This window comes from Aythya ferina, assembly GCF_964211825.1.
Source record: "Aythya ferina genome assembly, chromosome: 13".
Classification (NCBI taxonomy): domain Eukaryota; kingdom Metazoa; phylum Chordata; class Aves; order Anseriformes; family Anatidae; genus Aythya; species Aythya ferina.
The window spans coordinates 6,890,010-6,914,037 of record NC_140311.1 but is presented as its reverse complement, the minus strand read 5'-3'; the positions used below and the strand labels follow the sequence as shown (position 1 = coordinate 6,914,037).

Sequence of the window (24,028 nt, the reverse complement as noted above, 5' to 3'; positions counted from 1 at the left end):
GACTAGATTCTGAGAATCAATTCACTTCCAGCCGCAGAGATATTTGAAGCTTATATTAAGTTAGCCAAAATGCTTCCTCCACACCCCTGCTGGAGAGGTCCCTAAAGGTCTGAATCCTTGTGGGAGGCAGGCTTAAGCAGATGAATTAGGATGACTGAAAATAGTCATTGGTAGGACTTGCCAGCGAATGTATGAATATTAAAATAGTGAGCCCAAGACCTGAGGAAATATTCTTCCTGAAGTGCAATGCTTTCTAAGGGATTTTTAGCCCTAGAGGTGCTGTGCTCATGGATGCAGCCATAGTACTGCTGACCACATTGTTTGCAGTGACCTGAGCCCTGGGCTGCCCTTGCTGAGGGCACAGCTCCCCAGTTCAGCAGAGCACGGTGGGGAGACTTGTAGGGAAGGAGAGATCTGTTGGGAAGGGGAGGCATACATCTCCCTACATTTCCACCCCCACTGCAGCATGAGGCTGGGTGTACCAGTCTGACTGTGCTTCACTGGACAAGATGAAGGGAGCATTTCTGTCGTCCCCTCCAGTATGGCCAAACTACCAGCAAGCCCCTACTCCTCCACGATGACTGGGGACAGACTGCTTAATGCCCCATTTAAGCATATTTCATTTCCCTTGGTTGTTCTAACAGCCGTACTACACATGGGCATGCTGGGATGGCAAGAGCTGCTCTGTTGTTACAGTGACATTTGAGAAAAGTTGAAGAAACTGGCTCAATTGCTAAGCATTCTTTCTGTTTCTGGGAAGACTTAAATAAATAAATAAATCATTTGAAATCACCCACTCATCAAAGAAAGAACAATTCATATTTGCAGATCTTTGTGGTGTGGAAAGCTTTTATAGCAAATGCATGAAACGTCATTACAACTGATGCTTTCCTGCTAGGACTCAAAACTAAAAATAATTTACAACCTACAACGCATCCTGTTGACAGAGAAGACAATTTTTAATCCTTTGTATTTCTATTTTAGAACAATTATAGAACCTTACATTTGAGAGGATGATGTGACTGTTTTTCATATGGAAACACCATTTAATTAAGATTTAAACAGATGGCTAACAGGAATGGTATTGTAGGCTTCATCAAAGTAAAATCTAAAGGGCACAATAATATTTCCACTTCAAAGTGGCTTGTTTTGATTCCTACCAATAAATAAATTAATTTCACATGTCAGAGAAAAACATTTTCTCTGTACAATTAATGTTTTGCTTCTTGTGTAGTGAAGTGTAGATCACAAAACAGGTACCGTTTGTACCCCCAAAGCAGATATATACCTACCAATTGAGCAAATATGCAATACTTGAAATCTAGCAATAACGACAGAAAAAGAACAACAGAAAAAAAATCTATTTCTCATAACTGGGAAAAATCTCTGCCTGGTAAGAGTGGGCTTGCAGGAAGCACACCCTCCTCTCTGCAAACACAAACGATGCCTTCTTGCCCCATTGCCTTCTGCCATCAGCGTGCCCAAGCCAGTTTAGAGATTGCTCAGCAAAGCAAAGAGGACACTTATGAGATAAGGAAAATGAGAGCAGCAGTGCTCTTATCTCCCTTTATTCAGGGAAGCAAAGGAAACTTGGTGGTTTAACCTAAGTATGGGACTGCAAATGTATAAACAGAAGTCAAACAAGGAAGCATCTGTCATCTGTACCATGTGCTGTACTGTGCACCCACTCTTTGCACTTACCTGCTTGCAGAAAACCCGTAGAAGGACAAAAGTGAGCGCAGCATCTTTTTGTAGTTGGGACTTATGTATTTTTCCTCTACAGCACAACTCAGCTGAAAAGGCACCATCGTGAAACCTGCATTAAATGCTTCACATTGAAAAAAGAGAAAGCACCATATCTAAATCAAATTGAAATGAATTTTCTGGAACTTCTTAGTGCAAAGCATTTTTTTGATAAGAAAACTTGCCTATCGAAAAGGAGAGGCTGTGCTGGCCCTGCAGCTCATCTCCAGAAGGTGAGAGCAGTCCTGCTGAGATAAGTGCCCTATTTCTGGGCATGGCTCGGCAGCAAGTCCGACTGCAGCCCCAAGAGAAGATTCTAGAAAGCAAAGGTCAAGCAGATAAAGCAGCGGTTTCAGAGCCGTCACTCCAGTCTATCTGTCACTGTGTTCTTCACGGTCACATGCAGGTCAAGCACAAACTTGAGTTCGAAATTCACTCTGCTCCAGCAGGAATGCATTGGGCATCAGTTTCATCCAAAATAGCTAAAATTTAGTTTCCTTGGTAGCCTGCAGGAAGAAATCAGCTCTGCTGGTGGGTCTTTCTGCCCACACATTTCTCCCCGTTAACTTCCAAGGGAGTCTGAACAATTCAGCCTATCCCAAAGCCTTGGTGCACCCTGGCTGTGCAGCATAACATCAGGTGCGATGGTGAGACTGTGGCTTGCTGCTGCTGACTGGGCTTTGCAGCCAGACAGGGAGGTAGCTGGGGGTTCTGGATGCTGGGCTGAGCTGCCAGTGCTAGCAGGATAACACCCGTGCAAATCACATACAAGCTTCTGGGCTATTTTCTGGAATTCCAGCAGTGAGTCCCTCTTTGTGCTCAAGTTCCTGTTTGCACCAGCTAACTACTCTTGCTGTATCTCTAGCATGAAATTTGAAATATTTAGGGAAAAAAATAAGTGATCTCTGGAGGGAGGATAGGTGGGCAGTGTGTAACAGCCACAAGACACTAATGTTGAGCCCACAGCACAAGCTCCAGCCTGGGTTAGAACTGCCTCTCGCCAGTTTGTTGGTTTTTATCTTTTTTTTTTTTTTTTTGCAGACCTCCAGAAGTGGAGCTGCTTGTCCAAAAGATAATGTTGTCCAAAGATACCCCACAGGTAGTTGAGGAACCTATGGATCAACAGCAGAGCTGGGAATGTGAGCCAAATCTGAGGCTCTTCAGGGAAATACTCTGTGAAATGTAACAATAGAGGTAAGTATCACTTGAGACATCCCATTTATAATTAGCAGTTTGCTAAAGACAGGAAGGTTTTCCCTGTGCGAGACCTAATGTCATTAAACTTAAACCTGGCAAACATCAGAGTTACTGGAAACAAAATCAGACTTGTCTGGGAATACAGTCTACTGCCTCAAAGCGTTAATTTCCCAAAACGTACAGGCAACAGGCTCAGAAAGTGTGATTAGAAAACCCAGCCAGACTTAAAAAGAAGTTCTTTCACCCACAAAGGCCCAAGCTCATAAGCTGCTCCTATCAGCTTGGTGTATTTAATAGCTTCATTGCTCAAAGTGATAACCAGACCATGTTGAATTTAATGTGGGACCATAAAAGTCTGAAGGAAAATTAACAACATCTAATCCCACCGCTGTTGCTTTTGCTTGATTTTTCTCAGGGTAGCTGTGGGAGCTTTTTGTCCTGTTGGTTGTTCCAACCGTGTTGTCACCTATCCCCCTCTCCTGTCCTTGCATGGTTTTCCTCCAGCCATTTTCCTATTGTCACCCACAGAAGAGTTGTCTCACAGGACTCCAGTCGTATCAGCATCTCCAAGATGTTTAACAGTAGAAGTAATGTGAATATAGCTTAAAATTAAATAGGTTATGATAGGATAATTTAACATACTATAAAGAGGCCAGATCCTCAGCTGATACTAATTGATGGGAAGATGGAATTGCATCAATTTTTACCAGAAAAAGATGCACAGTCTAGATCTCTAGGAAAAAGTAGCTTATGTAGTTAAAATTTCACACTAACTTATCTGAAGACAGGGAATTAAACAACAAGACTAAGCATCTTCCAGAAATAGATGCATCAGTGGGAGTTGGAGCAGGATTCTATAAGTAATTACTATCCTGCCTGGAGTGTCAGATTCATCAATAAAAGCAAAGCTTTTCTGTAGTATTGGAGCATATAAAATGGAGCAGACCCCACACACTCCACACTAATTGTTGGAAGTAGACATTTTGCAGAAATACTGAAATCGTGAAGTGTCCAGATGGAGGGGTGAAACCTGGAGGGCAAGTCTGAGTAAAGACTGCTTGTCTGACCCCTCATGGTTCCTTCAGGGGCACCAGAGAAGTGATCACTTATGGTATAGTGTCTCATCCCTCTTCTGATGGCAGCAGATGGCCAGGGCTGCTCAATCCCAAATTAATCAAAATTCCATTTGGAAGAGGCACACAGGAGCAGTCCAGGGATGGAACTGGGCTGGCGGAGGAGACAGCAGGATTGAATATGGTGAAAACCCATGTGGAATTCATGGAAAAAATCAAATAAAAATGTTCTAGGAAAAGAGGTCTGCAAAATGAAAGGGAAGAATGACTTCCAGACCTGACAGTCAAAATCTGGGGTGGGAACCAGACTATTCCCCATGACTTTTTCCAGGACAAGAGCATTTCCTACAGCCTTTGCAGGGATTAGTAATGAAATAGAGCAGAGTTGTAATTTTAAGGATCTAGAAATGTCATATTTTGTTGATACTGTGTTATACCACGTTTCAGCTCTGTCAACTATCCTGCTTGAGGGATAATGTATTTTTTCCACTTCCAACCTGTCTCTATTCAAAGACCAGAAAAATAGTGAATAACTTTCAGATTGCACCCCGATCTCTCCTCTGGCACCCCCCTGAATAATTTTGTCCTTGTTTCTATATGCCATGCCAACAGGCTGAAGTAGCTTTAGTAATTTAGAGAATAGTCATGAACAGAAGACTGGATTATTGTTTGGTTGTTTTAATTTGATGGGATTGCATTTCTTAACCTACCTTAAAATGATGATATTCTGACTGTCGTTAGTAAAAGCACAGTTAGTTTTGGCCCAGCACTTAATCTAGAACCCAGTGAAGTCACTCAAAAAGCTCTTTTAGATTTTGGTGGATGCTGTTTCAGACCCAGAAACACAGGCCTTCTGGGAATGTTTTCTCCAAGATTTATTAGATGTTTGAAAAGGTAATTAAAAGGGAAACAGCATGTAACTGCAATTTAGGGGAGACCAGTGTCTATGCAGTAATGAAAAATACTCCAGAACATATCCTTTAGGGAAAATTTTGGGTTGCATAAATCATCCCCACAGGTTTGAAATAATACTTCATCTCACGTTCTACAGGGGATTTAAAGTGAGTGTTTGACAAGATTCCTTGTGCTGTGTTTCCCTTACTGCATGAATGCTCTTTGGCATTCACCAAAAATCCAGACTGCTTATGTTAATCTGATTTTCCCAATCAAGCCACGTTAAAATGCATTTATTCCTGTGTGGTGAGTCATGCTATAATGATCTGATCTGTAGATCAGATCTAGGTTATGCTGGATATTGTGCAAACATGAGACAAGGTCTTTCTCAAGGGGCATGGAAGGCACTTGCTCTCCATAACTTGATAACAAAACAAATTATATAATTTTTGACTACTCCAAGTGGAAGCCAAATCTTTCAGTTGTATTTGAAAATGAAATTCACAATATTTAATCAAAGGAAAACAGGCATGAAAAATTATCAGGTGAAAAATAAGAGCACAACTGGATGAAGACAGTAAACACTCACACTGCTGAAATCACAGTGGAGTAGACATGACAGGAGTGGTAACTGTAGTGTGTGGGCAAGGAAAATGTGTATTAAAAAGCAAAGCAGGGTAAATGAATCATGCCTAGATTACCATGCTTGTGTTTCCTTGTTGTCCCATAACTCTTCTTCAGAGTTAACATAGAATTTGTTGTTGCTTTGGTGTAGTCCTTCAGTTCAGATCACCTGACTTTGAACAAGAGCAGTAATTTAAGTGTATTAATTATTGTTATCGACATTTTGCCTCTGAACTGCAAGTACACATCTAAAGTTTAATCCAAATGGCTATATTGGAAGCTGGAGGCCACACAGCCAGCAGCGCTAAGCCCAAGCTAATTAACTGTGCTGCAAGACAGACATAATAGCTCAGGCAATATTTTATGAACAGGGAGGATCTGGTTTATTTGTGAAGAAGTGGGGGCGGGTAATAAAATGTTTTTGTTTGTTTGTTTATTTGTTTTACATGGGTGAAGACTCATAATTTGCACTTGGAAAAATAATCTTTTCATCTTTTCTCTATTGACTTCTTTTTTGTAAGCACCATTTTCTGAGGGCAATATCAGGCTAACAGCTGTGATCCTTTCCTTTCTGCTACCTGGGATCCTATGGGCATGGGAGAGTTTCAAGAATTTGCAGCTTTAGGAGCAGTGACCCTTGTGGGTTTTTTCATGTTACATTGTTCTTTCTCCATGATAATACCTTGGATACTCATTCCATACTGTAACAATCCCTTTTGGTTTTATCCTAAATGCAGAAAATTCATTAAATTACTCATTCTCCCCCATTTTCATTGCCACGTCAATCACAGCAACTCTTCAAAGAGAGAGGCTGAACTGTGCATCAGATATGACTTTATTCTTTGTATTTATAAAGCAAAGCATAAATTCTAACAGGTCCACTAGTCATATCTATTGATTTGGTACTTAATCACATGAACACAATGAATATTCAGTGCCTGTATGATATAAAAAGAACAATCAGAATAAGCTATTATAGGTGCTGGAATCTCATTTAAAATCTAATTAGGTCTAGCACAAAACTAAAGGAGTCCTGTCTGAGTATGAAGAAATGGATGTGTCTATATAACAAGTGAAATGTCTTCTTTTTTTTTTTTTTCACCCGTCTCCTGGCATGTATTAAGAAACTAGTATTTTTTTCTCAATTCTCACTTAGAAAACCATTACTCTGTCTAGCCTGGACAATAGCTCATACCCTCATGCTTTGATTTACAGATTAAAGCTGATCACTCTGCATTGTATAACTGTGCACTGCTTCATACACAGCACAACCATAGTTCCAGTGTTAGGGGTGGTCACTGCAACTCAAGCAGCAATTGCTTTGTAGCTGTTCCTGTTCCACAGCTCTGACTGGCCTGAAGCCTTAGTGTTGGATTGCCCCGAGTGCTAATGGACCAGTGACCCCACTGACCAGCACTGGTCAGCTCTAGGCTAAGCCAGATACTTGCAGGTTGTGAAAAGAGTCATGGCAGTAAATACTGCATATACCAAGGTCTGTCTGATTGCAGCCCAGGTATCTCTTTGCCCAACAGTATTTGACCTCTGCCTTGGCAGCAGTGTTGGGGTAGATGATGCGTTGCATGCTAAAGCTTTGGCAGGGATTCCCAAACTGGGGCATCACAAAGATACATGGGGGGTGCTGAGACCTATCCTTGAAGGCAGAGATACAAATATTTCTGCAGTATGACAGGGAAAGTGGAAAAAAAAAAAAAGGACTCACAAACAGGCTGAGGTTGTTATTGCTCACTGGTAGAGTCAGTAGAGGCCTCTTCCCTACAGCTTTGTTTTCCTGCGTGTCTTATTAGCGAGCAGCAGCAGCAGAAGAAGCCCGATGACTGCAGGTACAGATGGGCCGTGCTAAGAAATCTGGCTGCAATTAAAAACCTCTGCAGAGTGTGGCTTTTCCAGCAGTTCTTTTATAGTAAAAAGAGTGGGAGATGATAGAAAAATCCTATCCTGTGTTTGAAATCCACTTAGGGCACTAAGATTACACACAAGAAAACGTTGGCAGTAAAAAAATAGGGACTTGCAGGCTTTATTTTAAAATATATCTGTACAGACTCCCATATTAGGACAGAGACTGCCTTGCCATTTATAGATAGAGATGTATGGATGTGTGTAGCTCTATCAGTGTTATACACATGCCTGCATGATTAAGTAAAAATAGATCATAATTTGGTTCAGCACTTAACATTTTGCAGAAAAATAGAGTACCACAAGTATATGCTTTTATATAGATATTCATGCAAGGGAATAAAACCAGTCTTCAGAACATGTATTTATTGCCTCAGGGGCAGATGAAGAACAGAACCAAGGAAAATAAATACCTTTCAGCTAACTGTGTTCTGCAAATAGGACATGGCCTTCTGTCTTCAGGGTATATCTTTCTGTTAAAACTGTGCTAGCAAAGTGAATCTGTTGTTTAATGCCTGTTCTAGCTTCCCTTGTGCTTTTCTTGGTGAACCAAAACGTTTGTAGGAGTGGGTTCAACTGACTGTGTAAGATTATTCACACTCTTGCTGTCTTTCACTCATTTGCTTTTTTTTTTCCCTTTCCTTTTTTTTTTTTTTTTTTTTTTTTTCTTTTTTCTTTCAATTGGAGATGCAGGAGGGCAGTCAGAGACCGTGACAGGAAAAGCACTTAAGGTTTTATGCAGAGTGAGTCCGTAGTCCTCTCACAGGAAATGCTTTCCCTGCTTTTCATTGCAAGAAAAAGAGTTTAGCCTTCTCCTCTGATTTAGCTTGAAACTTCACTAACATCAGATGTTTGTAACTGGCCAATCCCCTTGCCAATAATGGGGATTTTACTCCATGAGGGGCAGCTGAAAACTGTTTAAATTAGCAAAATAACAGCCAGAGCCAGGCAGAGGAGGATTAGAGGGCTGCAAGGCTTTCCAGGGGAAGCTTTGCCACCCTACCTGCAGTGGGATGATTAGATAACTGTGCTTGATGTGTTCACTTTACACTGCTTTTAGTCATCTTTTATTCAGTGACTACACCTAGGTTTTTCTTCTCCTGTGTCATTTCCAGTCCATAACACAAAATCTATTGTTTTACAGAAGAAAGTTTCAACCTCACTCCTTACAGCTCAGTTCATGTAGGTCTGCTCTTCAGTGAAGCCTTAGAATGGTACCATGGGTTAGCAAAAACAGAGGTCAGAATTTGCCCAAGAAGCCGGCTAACAACTGCTTAAACACCATGCTGAATGATAATTTCCTGGAAATACAGTCCTGGATGCAGAAATGACATTTCATTCATGAATTCATTTTGTTGTTGCTGAACGTTTGTAGCTGGAATAATTTTTATGCTTTGAAAACCTGTTCTTACCCCACCTTCATCAGCTTTTGACAGCACAGAAGCCAAGGCAGATGTTCTAGGAAAAGTGCCATTTCCAACCACGTACTTGGACCACGAAAGGCTCAGCCTGAAGCAATGTTACAATGACTTCAGAGCTGCCAGCTGCCAACTGGCTGGCTAGAATTAATATCATTATTCCAAATGTAAGGAATTAAAGAGTGTATTGCTTCATGTATAACTAGAGAATTAAAAGGAATCAGGGAAGGTCATTCTGATATTCTGTTCACATAATATATTTGGGGGGGGGGGGACGGACACGGAGGAGGGAATAACCAGTGAGAACACACTCTTCTATATTAACATTGTTGTGAATATTAAGATTCAGAAGTATAACCCAAGTTTTACACACTCCCACCTGTATTACTGGCTACAATTTCCATCATTTTAGCCCTGCAAATTCAAATTATTGAGACTTGGTTTGACCTCCATGCAATAGCGAGCCAAGAAAAGCCCTATGATATCTCTTTGCCAGAGAAAAATTGTGCTCATGAAAAGCTGAGATGCTCAATGGGCAAGGGTGGACTTGATAAACTCTAGTCACTCGATGCATCCGAATCAGTGAAAATAGGGATGGATTAGGGGAACCCAAATGCCAGGTCAGGGTGACCATGAGGGAAAATGCAGGGTTCCAGGAGCACAGGGTTGCAAAGCAAACATACCATGTTCAGGACTTCACACACAAGGAATTTCAGGAAAGAGATTTTTGGTAAAAGTGAAGTTTGATTGGCGTGAGGTTAATTCCTGAATTAGCTTGTGTTTCTCATGGTTTGAGGAGGGTGAGGAAAGTCTTGGTCTGTGTATTGATGATTTACTTGCTTCTCTTCTCCCTGTAATGTATTAAGCCCTACAGAAGGTGGCCAATTTCTAAGTATTTCCCTAGACTTTGCAGGCTGCTGTGTATGGATCCTAATTTTTGCCTGTTATGTATTGCTCTCCATATCTATATTGTTCCCAGGATTTAATTTTGACTCCATTCCATCTCATCTGAGATGAATGGCTTTAATCAGAATCTCTTAAACCCACTTCATTCAATGGTAACCCTTTGTGAGACACTGAGGAACACACCACTGTATTGCCCTGTCAAGGCAAGAGGCTAGCTGAAGCAGGGAATTTTAGCTTCTTAACTAGATTCTAACTAAGAGGCTCTTAGGGTTTATAAGATTTTCCAGTGATAGCCTCATTTGGTCTCTATAAATGGAAGCTGGGCAAGAAAATAAAATCTGTCTGTTCTGAAACTTACTTATTGATTTCAGCAGTCATACTGTAATTGTTCTCACAAATCAGCTAACTGAGATGCTTAATGAAAGGTGACTTGAGTGGCAATTTTTCAGCTGCTCCCCAATGGGCAGCAGCTGACAAACCTGGTATTCCTTGTTAACCAAGTATAAATTTTTTAAATGAATGAATCAAAGTGACTAGAATTAATGATGTTTATCACAGCACTTGCAACTCTCATTCACCTCTTCCATTTATGTTTCGTAAGGCTGAGCTGATGTTGGCATCATAGTCCTCTTCCAGAGAAGTGCTTTTCACCAGCCCCAGGCAAGAAGTTCTTTGTAGAAAAAGGAGACCTCAAGCACTGGATGTGAAGGTGCAATCACATCACTGCTTTGCGGTCTGGCTGGCATCAGCTTTCACATCTAGGGCACAGCTGGGGCATTTTCAGAGTCAATATAAGACCAATTCGTGAGATCTTTCACACCAGACCATGCAAGGGCATGAGCTTTGGGAGGCTGGAGTGTCAGGTCTGGAGACAGAACCATAACTGAAAAGTGTTCCTTCCAGTTCAAGGCAGTATTTACAGAGGTATGTTGTTCTCATCTCTGTGCACAGAGTATTTGCTTAATTTAGGGACCATGGAGCATCCCAGACTGGGAGGAGGGTAGCACCCCTGGCCAGCATGTGGATGCAGGCACTGAGAGGGGAAGGTAAGGGGACAGACAACCTTGGAGCCTCCTGTTCAAAGCCTGAGACAAGACAGCTGTGTTTTGCAGCTGTTTCAGAAGGGGCTTAGTATCTCTTCATTCTCTAGTTTGTACATATGGTTTTCTGCCTTCATTTTGTAGCTCTTGCTGATAGAGGACTCTCTGAAGTTCCTCTGAACATGCAAAAAAATTAGCATACTTTCTCCTCTGAACTTCTAAAATCCAACTAAAGGCTTTTAGCTGATTATCTCAAGTCTCTTCCTTCTAATGACTTTCCAGTTTCTTGATGTTGAGCAAAATCAGCGGATAACTCTCTCTATTAGATATAATTATCAAATGTATATTGAGCTTGGGAAATTATTCAGTTAATTTTGTCTTTAGTCTTCCACTTCCTGTCAGAGATTTGAAGCATAAGCCTGCATTTCTCTCTTAATTACTGCATCCTGTTGATTTCTTTTTCCATTTTTAAAAGATAAGCACATGCTTAAATGGGAGCCTTTGACAGAGGGAAATAAAAAGTCTTCATTAAAGTGTGATTGTGGTTTGAGTGTACTAATATCACTGACTAAGGTGAACCATGATTTTTGATCAGAAATTCATGACTGATTTAGCAGTTTTTTGTGAAGATGGCAATGGGGGAGGGTCCACTCTCTATAACAGGAACAGTATCTTTCTCTTGATTAGATTTTGGTACTGCCACTACACTCACAAGGATGAGTTCTTGTTCAAGTGGAGCTACACTAATGGGAACATTCAAATCCCATACTAAGCTGCTTTCCACCTTTTTTAACACTTATCAAGTTGATTTGAAAGAAACTCTTCATATGGGAGGCCATTTAGAGAAGGGACCATGCTGTAGTTTCATGAAGCTGCAAACTTCTTGCAGCCTACTAAATGCCTTCTGTTGTGTACCAGCAGCTGGGACTGCAGTCTGTGTCACAGAGCCTTTGTTACCATATTTTGTCTTTCTGATGTGAGGATGAATCTTTCTAGCAGCTTTTTAAGGTCATAAAAATAATTTTAATACATGTTACTTCACACAGGGAGGGTCTGCACCACTGTACCCATTCTTGTTTTCATGGTATAGTTTACTGCTCCAAACACCCACTGCCTCTGCACTGGGTTTTGTCTTTGACCTTTATTCCATTCTGAACAGAGCTTGTTATTTTTTAAATTCTGAACTGAACATGCTATTCTATGTTCACATTTTCAAATAAGCACGAAAAACATTCAGTTAACTCAGCTGAGAAAGTAGGCCTGGATCTCACTGCTGGAGTTCCTTCCCTTGTATATTCTTGATGCCTCTTGTCCCCTTTTCATGAGTGCTAACTTTATCTTATAGCAGTCTGACAGCAGGGACACGCTGAATTCTTCTAGTTTGATGTTTCCATTGCAATATTAGGTTGAATGGTAGTTGGCAGCAAAATCCATCCCTATACCTCCAGAGACTCATTAAAACTGGGTAACTCTGAAGTACAGCAAAATGATTTCTGTTTGGACTATGTTGCCAATTTAAGAGTTGTGTGAAAGGTAAAATGATTAAGTAGTTTCTTGTAAGGAAATTCCTCTAAGTAGGCACTTTGTAAAAACTCCCAATAAATGTTAACTTATCAGATCAACTTTGTAGATATAGCTGCTCATAATCCTGTGCTACATGCCTAAGAAGGTGTACATAGATTTTTCTAGCATAACAGTTTCTTACGTGGCTAATTATAATTGCACTAATTTTTGTATGTGTTTAAAACAGAGGACTGGGAATATTATTATCACACCATTTCAGGACACATACTGGTTGAGCAAGGGAGCTGCTTCCCTTGGATCTAGCTGGCATGGATGTGCTCTGCCTCCTCTAATTCTCCTTCTCCTTGAGCCTGCAAAAACACCAGCTTGGTAGCCCTTCAAGCAGGGAGGCTTCAAGCAAGTGCACAGGGCACATTATTGTAACTAATCTATCAATTGAGCATATATACTTGCTGAGGCAGTGCATTTAGCAAACTTATAAACGAGTCACTTCCAGGCTTGGATATGGCCACAGCTAGATATTTCAGCTGAGATCAGACCCCGCTGAAATATTTTTGCAGTCCAGTGATAAAGAGTAAGGAAGAATTGTTCTGAATCCCCATGCAGGCCTGCTTCAACCTGGACTCACAATTTAGCTCTAATCATAAAAGAATATCTTCCTTAGTTCTATTTTAATAACCCCTTGTGGATGTGACAGACTGAAACTGTGAGCCCTGATACCGAAAAGTGAATAATGCCACTTGCAGGCTGCTTGACCCAATGGGGATGTCACACAGGAGGTCAAGACAATCCCATGAATGCATTCGGCACTGAAATTTCCCCTCCAGTGAGCTGGTGTCTGCCAGCCGAGGTGCCCCCACAGCATGCCAAGAGGTCAGCTGCAGCTAATAACCACCCGGGCATCTGGACCCCCGTGCTGCTCCTGCCAACGCGCCACAGAACTTGTCTCTAGGTTTTCCTAATTCTCTCTTACACACAAAATCAAACAGGAAAATATTTAATTTGACAGGGCAAACAAATGGTGCTTTAGTGGAGAAATGATACTTTCAGCATATGATAGCCATCTGCCTGCTCCTCGTCGTGATTGTTGGGGAGTTATAATTGGACACACGGTTTTGACACCTACAGAGACTAGCTGGTACTGCCACCAGACAATTTTAAGTGGGACAGCGCATTTATGAGTGTGAATTTTCACTTGGCTGCCATCCAGACAGCCCTGCTAGAGATCACTGGGTAACCAGGGATAAAAACAGTTAATGAAGTTTCTGTTTCAGTTAAAGCTAAATGTACAAATTGCACATTTAAAAAATTATAATTATTTTGCATTTATGGCTAGTAAAGATCCTACTTGGGTTAGAACAAAGTGTACAAATTTTATGTATTTTATATTTACACATATTGGCATTCATTGCCAATGTCTGACTGCTTTCAGAAGCCGATAATGAACCCTGTTGTGCCAGTGGGTGTCTTTTCTCCAGATCCATCAGGCTCCATCCAGGAAAATCTAGGAAGGAGCAGTGCCTTCCTGTGCCTGTACGGACTGTTCCCACTGGGACAGAGCACACAAACACCAGTTTACATTTATTGTGCTCTGCAGCCTGCCAGTACTAAAGCCACATTTGTTGTGGTTGGTGTGCCTTTTTTAGTCAAGGTCAATACGGCTTTCACAAATTCCTCCCTCTCCCGGAATCAAAATATCATTTTTTGGCCCATACTTGTTGCCAAACTCTGTTTTAATCCTTTAAAACAAGCAAGTAAGCAGACAAACAACAAACTAACCAAACAAACACGAACTGGAGATCGCTGAATTCAAAATAATGTAGAGAAAATACATAATCTTGTTCTACAGCTTACCCACAAAATGTCTGTACGTGGTGTTTATCCTGTCAGTATGTAATGCTAGTGACAGCAAACAGTCCTGCAAAAAGCTACCCCTCATTTGCAGGGTGCGGAGGGAAGCATGAGGCTGAGCAGAGGCATGAGATGGCTCCATTGGTGCAACAAGGACTAAGTGTGTGGTGGCAAGGCACTGGTGTGGCTGTGGCAAGGACAAGTTGTCAGCAGTGATGCTGGATCTGCCGATTCCCATGTAAAAGGCAAGTGGTGATGCAGGGATGGCATTTACTGTAGGTTTCAAGGAAACTAGCCTTTAATATGGTATGCCTGGCTCATCCTCATTTCATAGAGAAGGGAGATACTTTAACAATGCATGGTGGCACAGTTGTTTCCTATCGGGTATTAATGATATATTTGAAATGTGACTGCTCTCTGACAATTTGTAATGCAGTGGTTCTAGTCCAGGCAGAGGAGGGTCAGTACAACCTTGGTTTGATTGCTAGACGAAAGCTATGCCAGCATAAAAATACTCTTTGGCACCATAGTGGGTTTTTAGGGCCAAGACCCAATTTCTTTATTTATTGATACATTTATTCTTGGAGAAAAAAAAAAAAAAAAAAAAAAGGCTGGACAAGAATTGACCTGAATTCCTCCAGTTCTAGACCAGCAGCGATGTGAGACAGAAGCGCATCTCCTTGCCCCGAGGGCTGATGGTGGGCCTGGGCCCCTGCTGAGTCTGCAACAGCTATGGGCTGTGAGGCCAACAAGACTGCTGCAGCCAGGCTGGGGTTGCAAAGCTGGCTGCTTATGGAGGTTAGAAGGTTTAGGAATGGCTTAGATGCATTTATTTCTGAACTCTCAGGACAGTCACTAGTGATTTTCCCAGGTTTAGGATACTGGCTAAATCTTAAATTCCAAACCTGCCATCAGTTCCCTCCTTTGCTGTTTCACTGCTCTGTCCCAGGCATTATTTAGCCACTGGACTGCACTGTCCTAATTATGTACAAAAATACCAAACCGAAGTACTAAACCAAAGGTAGATTGTATTATTTTTTCCCTGTTGAAGGAAAAAATATTTTTGTCCATGCATTTCAAAGCATGCTATTGTTCATGAGCAATTTAAGACAGAAATATTTGATGCTGCAGGGGCATTGGTAAAAACCTAATCAAAGGCAAAATGCCCCTTTGCTCCTGCTCAATGTTCATATCGTTTAGTTCATATTAGCATTGATTTTACCCAAGCCTTTAGCATCCTATTTATGAAAGGTAGCATAATGAATTTTACCAATAAACAAGAACGTTGGAACAACAAAATAGACCTTTCTTCCACTGGCTGGTGTGTAAGTGTGAAATGGCTGCATTTCCAGAAGGGCTCTGCTTTGGCTGGCTTACATTTCCTCCACCACCACGTGGCAAACACACTGTGCCCCCATCACCATCCATATGTAGGGCAAGAGAAGTGTTTACTGCAGATGAGGGATACACTGAATGTCTAGTCTGATGATGTTTGTATTTAAGTCAGTTGGGAATCTCTGACATTCTCAATTACAGCTTGTTTGCACACTCTCTTTGCAATTACCAAGCAGTTTGCAGCCAGTGCACCTAAAGTCTGCTCTGGGACAGGCTAAAATCTCACTGTCAAAGCTAAGATGGTATGTGGCATTTGCAGTGCTAACAGAGAAGAATCTGAAAAAAAAAAAGCCTAAACTTTGTTCAGTCCTTTCAAGCGATGACTTGTTCACCAGTCCTTCCCACAGCTCCTTGCTGATGTAATTACAAACCAGTCCCAGCTTAGGCTGGCTGAAAATAAACTTCATGTTTTCATTTAATTGGTTGGATTTTCTGCCTCAGAGCCACAAAAATAAAAAAGTACAGAAAAAAATATTTACTTAAAGGGGTTATTTAAGTAGAATCTCCCAAATATTTAAATGTCCCAAACAACAGGTAAGGCAATAAATCCATATAAAAATGTGTTAAAATATAAAAGTAGTGGGTGAGTAAATTTACAGTAGGGGAGCTGAATGTCTGTGTTTATTTCTTGAACCCTGCTCCCTGAGATGCACTCGTTCATGTCCCGTATGGTAAGCCCAAGAGCTGCCTGGTTCTTGTCCAGAACTGTCTTGACAAAAGTCACATAAAAAAAATGCATGCAAGTTTTGCATTCAGCCTTCAAGCAGAGCCTGCCAGGGATACTGGTCAGGCAGTGAACTGTTCCAGTTATGTTTTGAAGCAAAGATGGGACAGCAGGCAGTGAGGACTTCCACGTCTCCGGTCTTGGCAGCTCCAAGAGGACTGAGAAGCTCCCATTCTGTCTGGCAGCTGGAGATGCCAAAAGCAGCAGCTCCGATCAGCTCTGCCCCATCCTCAGGGTATGCTGACTTTTTCCTGTGCTATGGCTAAAGCCTTCTTATTTACAGTGAAGCACTAACATTAGCAATCAGGAGCTCAGTCCTCTGTCTTGGTCAGTCTGTTGTCATTTCTCTCTCTCTGCACTGAGGTTCAGGCACATAAATAATAATGTGTGTTAATGGCTTTGAAAAGTCTGCAATGGACCTTGCTGCACTGGATGCTGGGCATTGCAATGGAGTTGCTGTACACTGCATTTATTCTGAAAAGAAATGAAAACCTGGATTTTTTTTTTATGTTGAAGTATTTTATTTTTAAGTGTGGGTTTTATTTTTATTTTTATTTATTTATTTATTTATGGAGTATGCATGTTATGGAGCAGTGAGTTGCAGTCACTGAGGGAATATTGGAAAATGCTCATGGGAATATTCATCTTCCTGTTCCTTCAACTCTCTGCAAAAGGAAATTTGAGATGTTCAGATGGTGCCAATAAAACACAGTTCTCAGGGACATTAGGCAGGGGGAACATGAGAAAGGGGATATGGGGGAGACACCCAGATCAGTGGATGTTTGAGAAGCGCTTGGTCACCTCAAAATCCTTGGTGGGCTCGGGGTGCCCAGCTGAGGGTCACAGGTGGCAGGCAACACCAGAATCAATGTGTGGAGTGTCAGCAAGGGTAGCTTTTGGCTGCACTTTACTAATGTAAGCTGGAAAGTGACTTCTTATATTTATGACTAATGAGTTGCAGGATATAATTCATGTAGCAAAGAAAAGGAGCAGTGGCTGAGAAACAAATTATTCACTATTTTTTTTCCATCTTTCACCAGCTGAAAGATGTTGGCAAAACTGGAAAACCTCAGGTCATTTTGAGTTCAGCTTTATGATGAACTATTTATTATCCCTGTAATTATATTTGACAAATCAAAGATCAATGTAGACCTTACGAGTCTTTAATGAGAAAGAATGTCAATCTTTGCTCAGTATATTCCCTGCATGTTCGGTCCAGCCGCCCAAAATCCAGCTATGGGTGCCTCCGTCTTGGCAAGCTGCAGTGGCTGGGGCAAGGAGATGTGCCTGCAGGAGGCTAGGAGCATATCCTCATCAGAGACAGGGATGCTGAGAGCAGTGGTGAGCCCGGACAGCAGGCTGGTGTCAGGAGGGTGCCTACAGCCCCTTTGCTGCTTCTCCCCAGAACTGCTTCTTCAAGTCCCTGCTACAGTCTGCATCCGTATTTAAGCACTAGTCTGACAGGGTGAGGATTTCATGAAGCTGAAAACTGGATTCGGCAGCAGCTCCTTAGCCTGGATTACTCCTATGAAGCCCCTGCAAAGTTATTTATTAGGCTGAATCCCATCCTTATCCATGTCAGGGGAGTGGTGGGAATGCTAACACTGTGTTCAGAAATTGTAGAATTGGATAAGAACGATTCCTTTACATTTTTATGTGAGAGAAGCAGCAGCTATTCTAATTCATCTCCTAGTTTCTGAGACTCTAAAATTCACTGATTTATTATAATTATTTTTTTCCTGCAGAACTTTATTCATAATAAACCTTTTTATGTAAAAGAAAGAATAAGTAGACAGTTTCCCGGGGTATATCCCAGTAACAGGCTCTACTGGATAAATTGCCAAGTCATCCTATGATTTGCATTAAAAAAACACAGGGTTAGCTATCCCAAGACATAATACTGTAATTTAGTTGTTTATCTACTTAGCTCAATTAATCAGCAACCACCACTATGCTTTCAGAGTGAGGGTCTGCAAGAAGACCTCAGAGGAAAGCTTTGCAGCATGGACGGATCCTGCACCACCTCCCAGGGCAGGGTGGTCCCTGGAGGAGGAGAAGCAGGGTTAATTGTTATTTCTAATTTCATGCATCTTCTCTCCCTTGGCGTGCTTGGAGCTGGCTGGGCGCTGCTCTCCATCAGCAGGTGCTGATGCTGAAAATCTTTTTCTGCTATTTCCCCCACCCCGTTCCACCTTGCACAGGGCTGCTGAAGCCCAGCTGGCAGGGGACCATCATCTGCGACACGTGCAAAGCAAACCCCTCTCTCCTTCTCCCCAGCAACCCCCATGCAACGACTGAATAATTTTTCTCCCACTTGTTTTCCATGGGGTGCTGCGGGGCTGTACACGCAGCGCGGGGGAGAGGCAGAGCCAGCCCTGGCTGGTCCCAGCGCTGGTGCGATTCCTGCCATCCGGCTGCTGCGGATGTGACGGGAATGAGAATCGCGGAGCTCTGTCCTCACACAGCGCTTTGTAAATGAATCGCTTTGATCTCAGGCGGATTTCCCTGTGCTATTTTTAGATGTGGCGAGGATAACCGAGGGATGTCGATTCTGATGCAGACAGAAAGGAGCTTCAGATGCAGTTTTCCTCCTGGGGCAGGAGAGGAGAGCAAAACGAGGAAAACAAGGCAATTTCCAGCAGTGTTTCTGAGCCTTTTGGAACAGACAGAGATAGGTCACTAAGCCCTTGAGGCTGAAGAGGGATGTTCCCTAAATATAAAATTCTGATAAATCTCCTTATGCTTTTCCTTGATGCTTTTTTGTGTAACTCACCATTCTGCACCAGCCCAGAGTCAAGATCTGTGATTAAATTCAGCTTTGCAGGGTCCTGGATATATCTATGAGGGATTGCTAATTGTTACCCTTTATGTTACCCTTTATTCAAAAATAATTGTAACAGCTCTCACTCTCCCTGTTTAAAGGACTTAAGTGGATGTCTCAAATTGCTTGGTTTTGATCATGTCAATTCCTGCTTTGCATTTTGCCTTCAAAAATAATAAATAACTTAAGCAAAACAAGAAACAGAAAATCAAATAAAGCCTTTCTTCCATAGGAGCAGGAGCATGTGTATGTGTTTGGAGGTTTGCACGCAGGTTGCTGGAAGGGGAGAAAACCTGTGTACAGGGGGAGAGCTCTTTGGAATTTTTTTTTTCTTCTTCTTCTCCCATCTCCCGTTGCTGGGGAAACCACCAGCCCCAGCGCTGGGAGCAGCTGACTCACCGTGCCCAGTCCTCACTGCACACACTGTGCCTCGAGCTACAGCACAGGAACAAAGGAAATACAGACTTCAGCAGTTAGACATGAAATACCAAAAATCTCCTTTACCGGTATCTCCAGGACATGGCTGGTGGCATCTGGCTGTAAGCAGTCCCCAGAGGCTGTAGGAAAGCCATGGGCAAGGCTTTTATTTGGTATCTCGGGGAAGGAGAAAGCAACACTGCCTTTGGTGATGGGGTCCCAAGCTCTGCAGAGCTGTGGAGTCACCCACCCCATAGATGTCACATAGCTCCAACAGTCACTAAAGCTGATGGAAGAACCCCTATTGATTTCCACTGGGTTTGCTCACTGTCCACCTTTCCATAAAAATTCACAGGAACACAAACGAGCCCTCTTTTCTTCTTCCTCCTCTGCTGTGTTCGCATTCTGTGGATGGAGCTCAGTTCTGTCCAGCTGTGAGCACAGGGCATTTCCCTTTCCATTTGTAATTGTGCTGCTCATGCCTCCTGCGGTTAGAGGGTGGCTGTCCACAGCCAAATGCAGTGGTCCAATGAACTTGGTCATCTGTTAGCATAAATCGAGATGCTGATATAATTATGTTTATAAATTCCAAATCACAAGGTCAAACAAATAGGCTTAACAGTAAGCAATTTGGGGTCTCCTTGGGATTTGCAATGCATTTACTAATGTATTATTCAGAATTTCTCTATCTGGAGAGCTAGAAGCTTAGTTGCTATGTTGGTGTTTCTGGTTTTCATGTTTTCTTTTTATCCACAGATTTTGGGGGCAGGGGAGAGGAAGAAAGCAGGAAATGTGATGGGACTGTAGAAGAGCAGCAAGCACAGCAGGACCAGCAGCAGCCAGAAAACAGGCTTAGCAGGGTATTGCAAGGCTGGCATGTTTGGCTCCTGCCTTGGCAAGCTTTGGGAACCTGAGTTATAGCTGGAAGCTTCCCCTGGCTCGGGTTTCTGGGTCACCTGTGATGCTCAGACTGTTCCTAGCATCTGACATTACAGCTGTTGAGGTCCAAGACAGACACTACCAGCAACGGGCTCCCAATACTTTTTTCCCCACATTTCTCCTCCTTTTCCCTCTTTGTCTCCTTCTTCCTCCCAACACTGGGGTACAAACAACTTCTTCACATTAAGTTAACCTAACAGCTAACACCTGAAGCAAAAGAAGATGTATATTTGTAAGAAGACCTCCAACCTCAGTGTGTTTTTCCTTCATCCAGCACAAATGTGCGTGACCAGATGGACCAGATACGCAACCTCTGCCCCTCCACGCACCACATCTGAGCAGTCTCTCTAGATGTGTTTGCAAGTCTGGACAACCCAGGACAGCCCAGCACAACCCTATTCAACATTGCTGGGGCCATCCTTCATCTCCTTAGTCTCGCTGCCCCTCCACAGTGAGACATCCCCCTCCTGATCCTTCCTTCTGCTTCACACTTGCTTTTTCTGCAGAAGTCCCTCTGGGTATCATGCTAACAGTAGATCACATCTGAATTTTGCACCTGTGAATGTAAGGCTTGTGTCTCTTCTTGCCAAGTCCATCTCAGATGGCTGGGGGGTCAGGGCAGCCACGTCCCCCCTGCACCTCCAACCCCCAATTCCCCACAGCCCTGCACTGCAGAGCTGCTAGGAGCCAGGGCAGGAGGACAGTTTTGTTAGCATCAATACCGAAGCAGCATTTTAAGCCAGTCACTTAAAATGTTGGGCTGGGTTTTCACAACAAAAATTTGGATTTAGAGGGTGGACTCCCTCCTGAATCCTGAAAACCCACTGCCTGGTGGATGCCTAATTCTGCAAGTAGGTCACGCCTGCTCTCTGCCTCTGGGTATGGCAGAGACTTGACAGGTCTAAATAATAACTCTTATCTCCTCGCTCTTTGATGTGAGATGTCACTAAGATGTTCCCTGCCATTCACTTTTCATTTCTCCTCTTCCCTTTCTGTAAAACTCTGCTGAACACACAAGTTAATGAATGATAAGACATTTCTAGGTCCCACCAGTTTTGGCAGCACACAGTCTCCCCTCGCCAGCCTCTGACGTGGCCCTTTGCATTGCCCTGCTGTGGGAGACCAGCTGGCAGGACCGTGATGTCCAGTGTGCAGAGCCCAAAGTTGACAGCCCTCTGCCTATAAAAGAATCACAAGCTTTACTTGCTGGGTGTGCAAGGATGTGTGCATGCATATGCACAGTCTTTACATCAAAATGCTGCTTGTGTGTGACACCACGGATAACATCTCATCCTGTCCTCTTACAGTCTCCAGCTCATCACCCTGTAAAGAGTTGCAGATCTAAGCTTTAAATAAAGCTGGGAGTTGAAAGCTGTGCAAGGGAATCCCATTAACAGAAGCTGTGTCAATGCCATTGGCGGCTCAAATGCTAAGATACAATGCATACATGGTTTCCTACTCTTGCATTTTACCGGTATGTATTCAGCTGGGTCTTTGTCATAAAGGTTTCAGCTTCTACAGGGAGTCTTTTAAAGACCTTGCCCTAATTATGAAGCAATTCCAGTGACATTTTAAATTATGGGTGAGTTTTACATAAGTCTTTTGATACGTGTTGTTATGACATGTAAAATTTTATCTTTGCCAGATGCAGTGAATTATGTAAGATCTTTGTTTTGCATTTGTCAGGGTAATTTGAACCATTGCAGATTTAACAAATGCACTTTCAAAGGACCCAATCCAGCACACAGCTGTGATAGTACAGATAAGCTTCATAAACTTTATTAAATTTCTATTAAATTATATAAGCTATCAGACATGTTTATGTGACAATGTTAAAGCTGCAAAGTCAAGCATGCAAGGAGTAGAAAAAGTCTTATCCTGAAATGCAGCCCCTTTCCTGGGCTTCCAGTGGTGGCTCATTATATGATCAAATGCTGTTTTTTTCCATAGGGGCCCAGCCTCAGTCGCTGAACAGACTGCCTGATGCAAATCAATGGGCAGCAATTCAAAAATCTGTTTTCTTCCCGTCATTCAGTGTGTGGCCCCAGCCCTTGTTTACTGCATACTGCTTAGCCTTGCTGTAAAGATGAAATACTGTTTCCGCCTGGGTTTTTCCATGACACTCATTACTGCGGTGTTTGTTTATTTCACATGCAAACTATTAATTAATTTGTCTCTGTGAAGCCCAGTAAGGCACGGAAGAAGCATTATCACTTTATAGATAAGGAACAGAGACACAGAAAGAGTCAAGTCAAGAATGTCAATTAATTTGGGATGTTCAACTCGAGATGCTCAAGAGCTGATACCTCCATGCATGTATTATTTATTTGTCTGCTTTAGTGCTGCTGTGCCTTTCAGCATCCAAAGGGCAGGACCACAGAAGACAGCTTCTGCCTGATCAGAGAGGCTGCCCAAAGCACTTCCCAGAGCACAAGAAACAGCAGAAAGACAGAATTGAAGGGTGGAAGATGCCAGAATGCATGCAACTTCTTGGCCAACATTTGCACAGGCCTGAAGGTGAGGAGAGTTTTAAAAGAAGGGGCTGAAGGAAAGCAGTGAGGTGACTTGTGGGTGCCTCATGTGGACAGTTTGCTCTGCATGTGTTTAAGCAACAGATCACAGAGTTCAGCCGGCTACTGGCTATCACTCCCATCACTAAAGGAGTCCCATGTGCTGTGGGTCAAAAGTGGATGAAAATTTCTCTTGCTTGGACTGTAGCATGCAGCAGTAACTTGAAGGAGGGCTTGTATCACACTAGAAAGTACGCGGTCACAGGAATGCAGCTGCAGGGGCCATACTGAGCTCACCAGCCTCCTTGGCCTTCTTCAGATCACAATTCACCAGCTCCCAGACCAGAAATGAGAGACCTGAGCATTACTGCAGAAACTTTCACTTGTCTGAGCTCCAGGAGTATTTATATAATTTAATCGATAAATTGCATTGATTTATTTGCACTAAGTAACTCCTTGGGATCTGGATAATAGATAAGGGTGTGTGCATGGTGCTGTACAAACACATCATAAATAAATGTAGCTTGCAAATCGATTGTCAGTTATTGGTGATTAATCTTCTCATAGTAAAATAATGTGATGTGATGTGATTATGGATTTTTTTATTTTTTTTATTTTGAATTTGACCTAAGAGATTTCAGAGTCATTTATTTCAGGAAGGCTGCCCTTTAAGCCAGATCTTACACTTCTTAAAAGGTCGTAGGGTTCTAAATATCATGGTAACTTATGAAGCATGGCTTCCTGAGAGGTCTGACAGCTGCCTTCATCAGAACAAAGCAAGGTCCTGTTCAAACTAGTGCTTGGCCATGGAGGCTATAGGCTGTGTTCTTACAGGGAATTTCACACTATCGTCCTCTTTGGCTGCTGGTGCTGCATACATAAAATGCTGTAAAGGTTACCCTAGCTGGCTCCTAAAGCCTGTGTACATCAACATATGTGAGGAACAGCACAGACATTTACCATCATCCTGTCACTGGCTGGTTCGATTTCTGACATTAGTGAGAGAGCTGAGCGCTTTATAATGTGGTACTTTACTAA

The 24,028-nt window shown here is 42.4% G+C and overlaps 1 protein-coding gene and 1 long non-coding RNA gene across 3 annotated transcripts in view; both read left to right on the top strand.

Moving 5' to 3' along the window:
- The window catches only part of LOC311444218, a 42,336-nt gene extending 33,258 nt beyond the window's left edge, over positions 1-9,078 (top strand). Inside the window, exons 2-3 of the long non-coding RNA XR_014697754.1 lie at positions 2,785-2,937; positions 8,590-9,078. This is a non-coding gene — a long non-coding RNA (uncharacterized lncRNA). The remainder of the gene's footprint in view (positions 1-2,784; positions 2,938-8,589) is intronic.
- The window catches only part of LOC311444217 (uncharacterized protein), a 195,058-nt gene extending 171,478 nt beyond the window's left edge, over positions 1-23,580 (top strand). Inside the window, exons 6-7 of one of the 2 annotated variants that reach the window (XM_084535184.1) lie at positions 20,298-20,761; positions 22,431-23,580. In XM_084535184.1, the coding sequence (XP_084391310.1) occupies positions 20,298-20,348 (51 nt within the window). In that variant the 3' untranslated portion in view covers positions 20,349-20,761; positions 22,431-23,580. Of the gene's footprint in view, positions 1-20,297; positions 21,955-22,430 lie in introns of both variants that reach the window. The other variant, XM_084535183.1, reaches the window with a different exon arrangement.
- Positions 23,581-24,028: the final 448 nt, after the last annotated feature.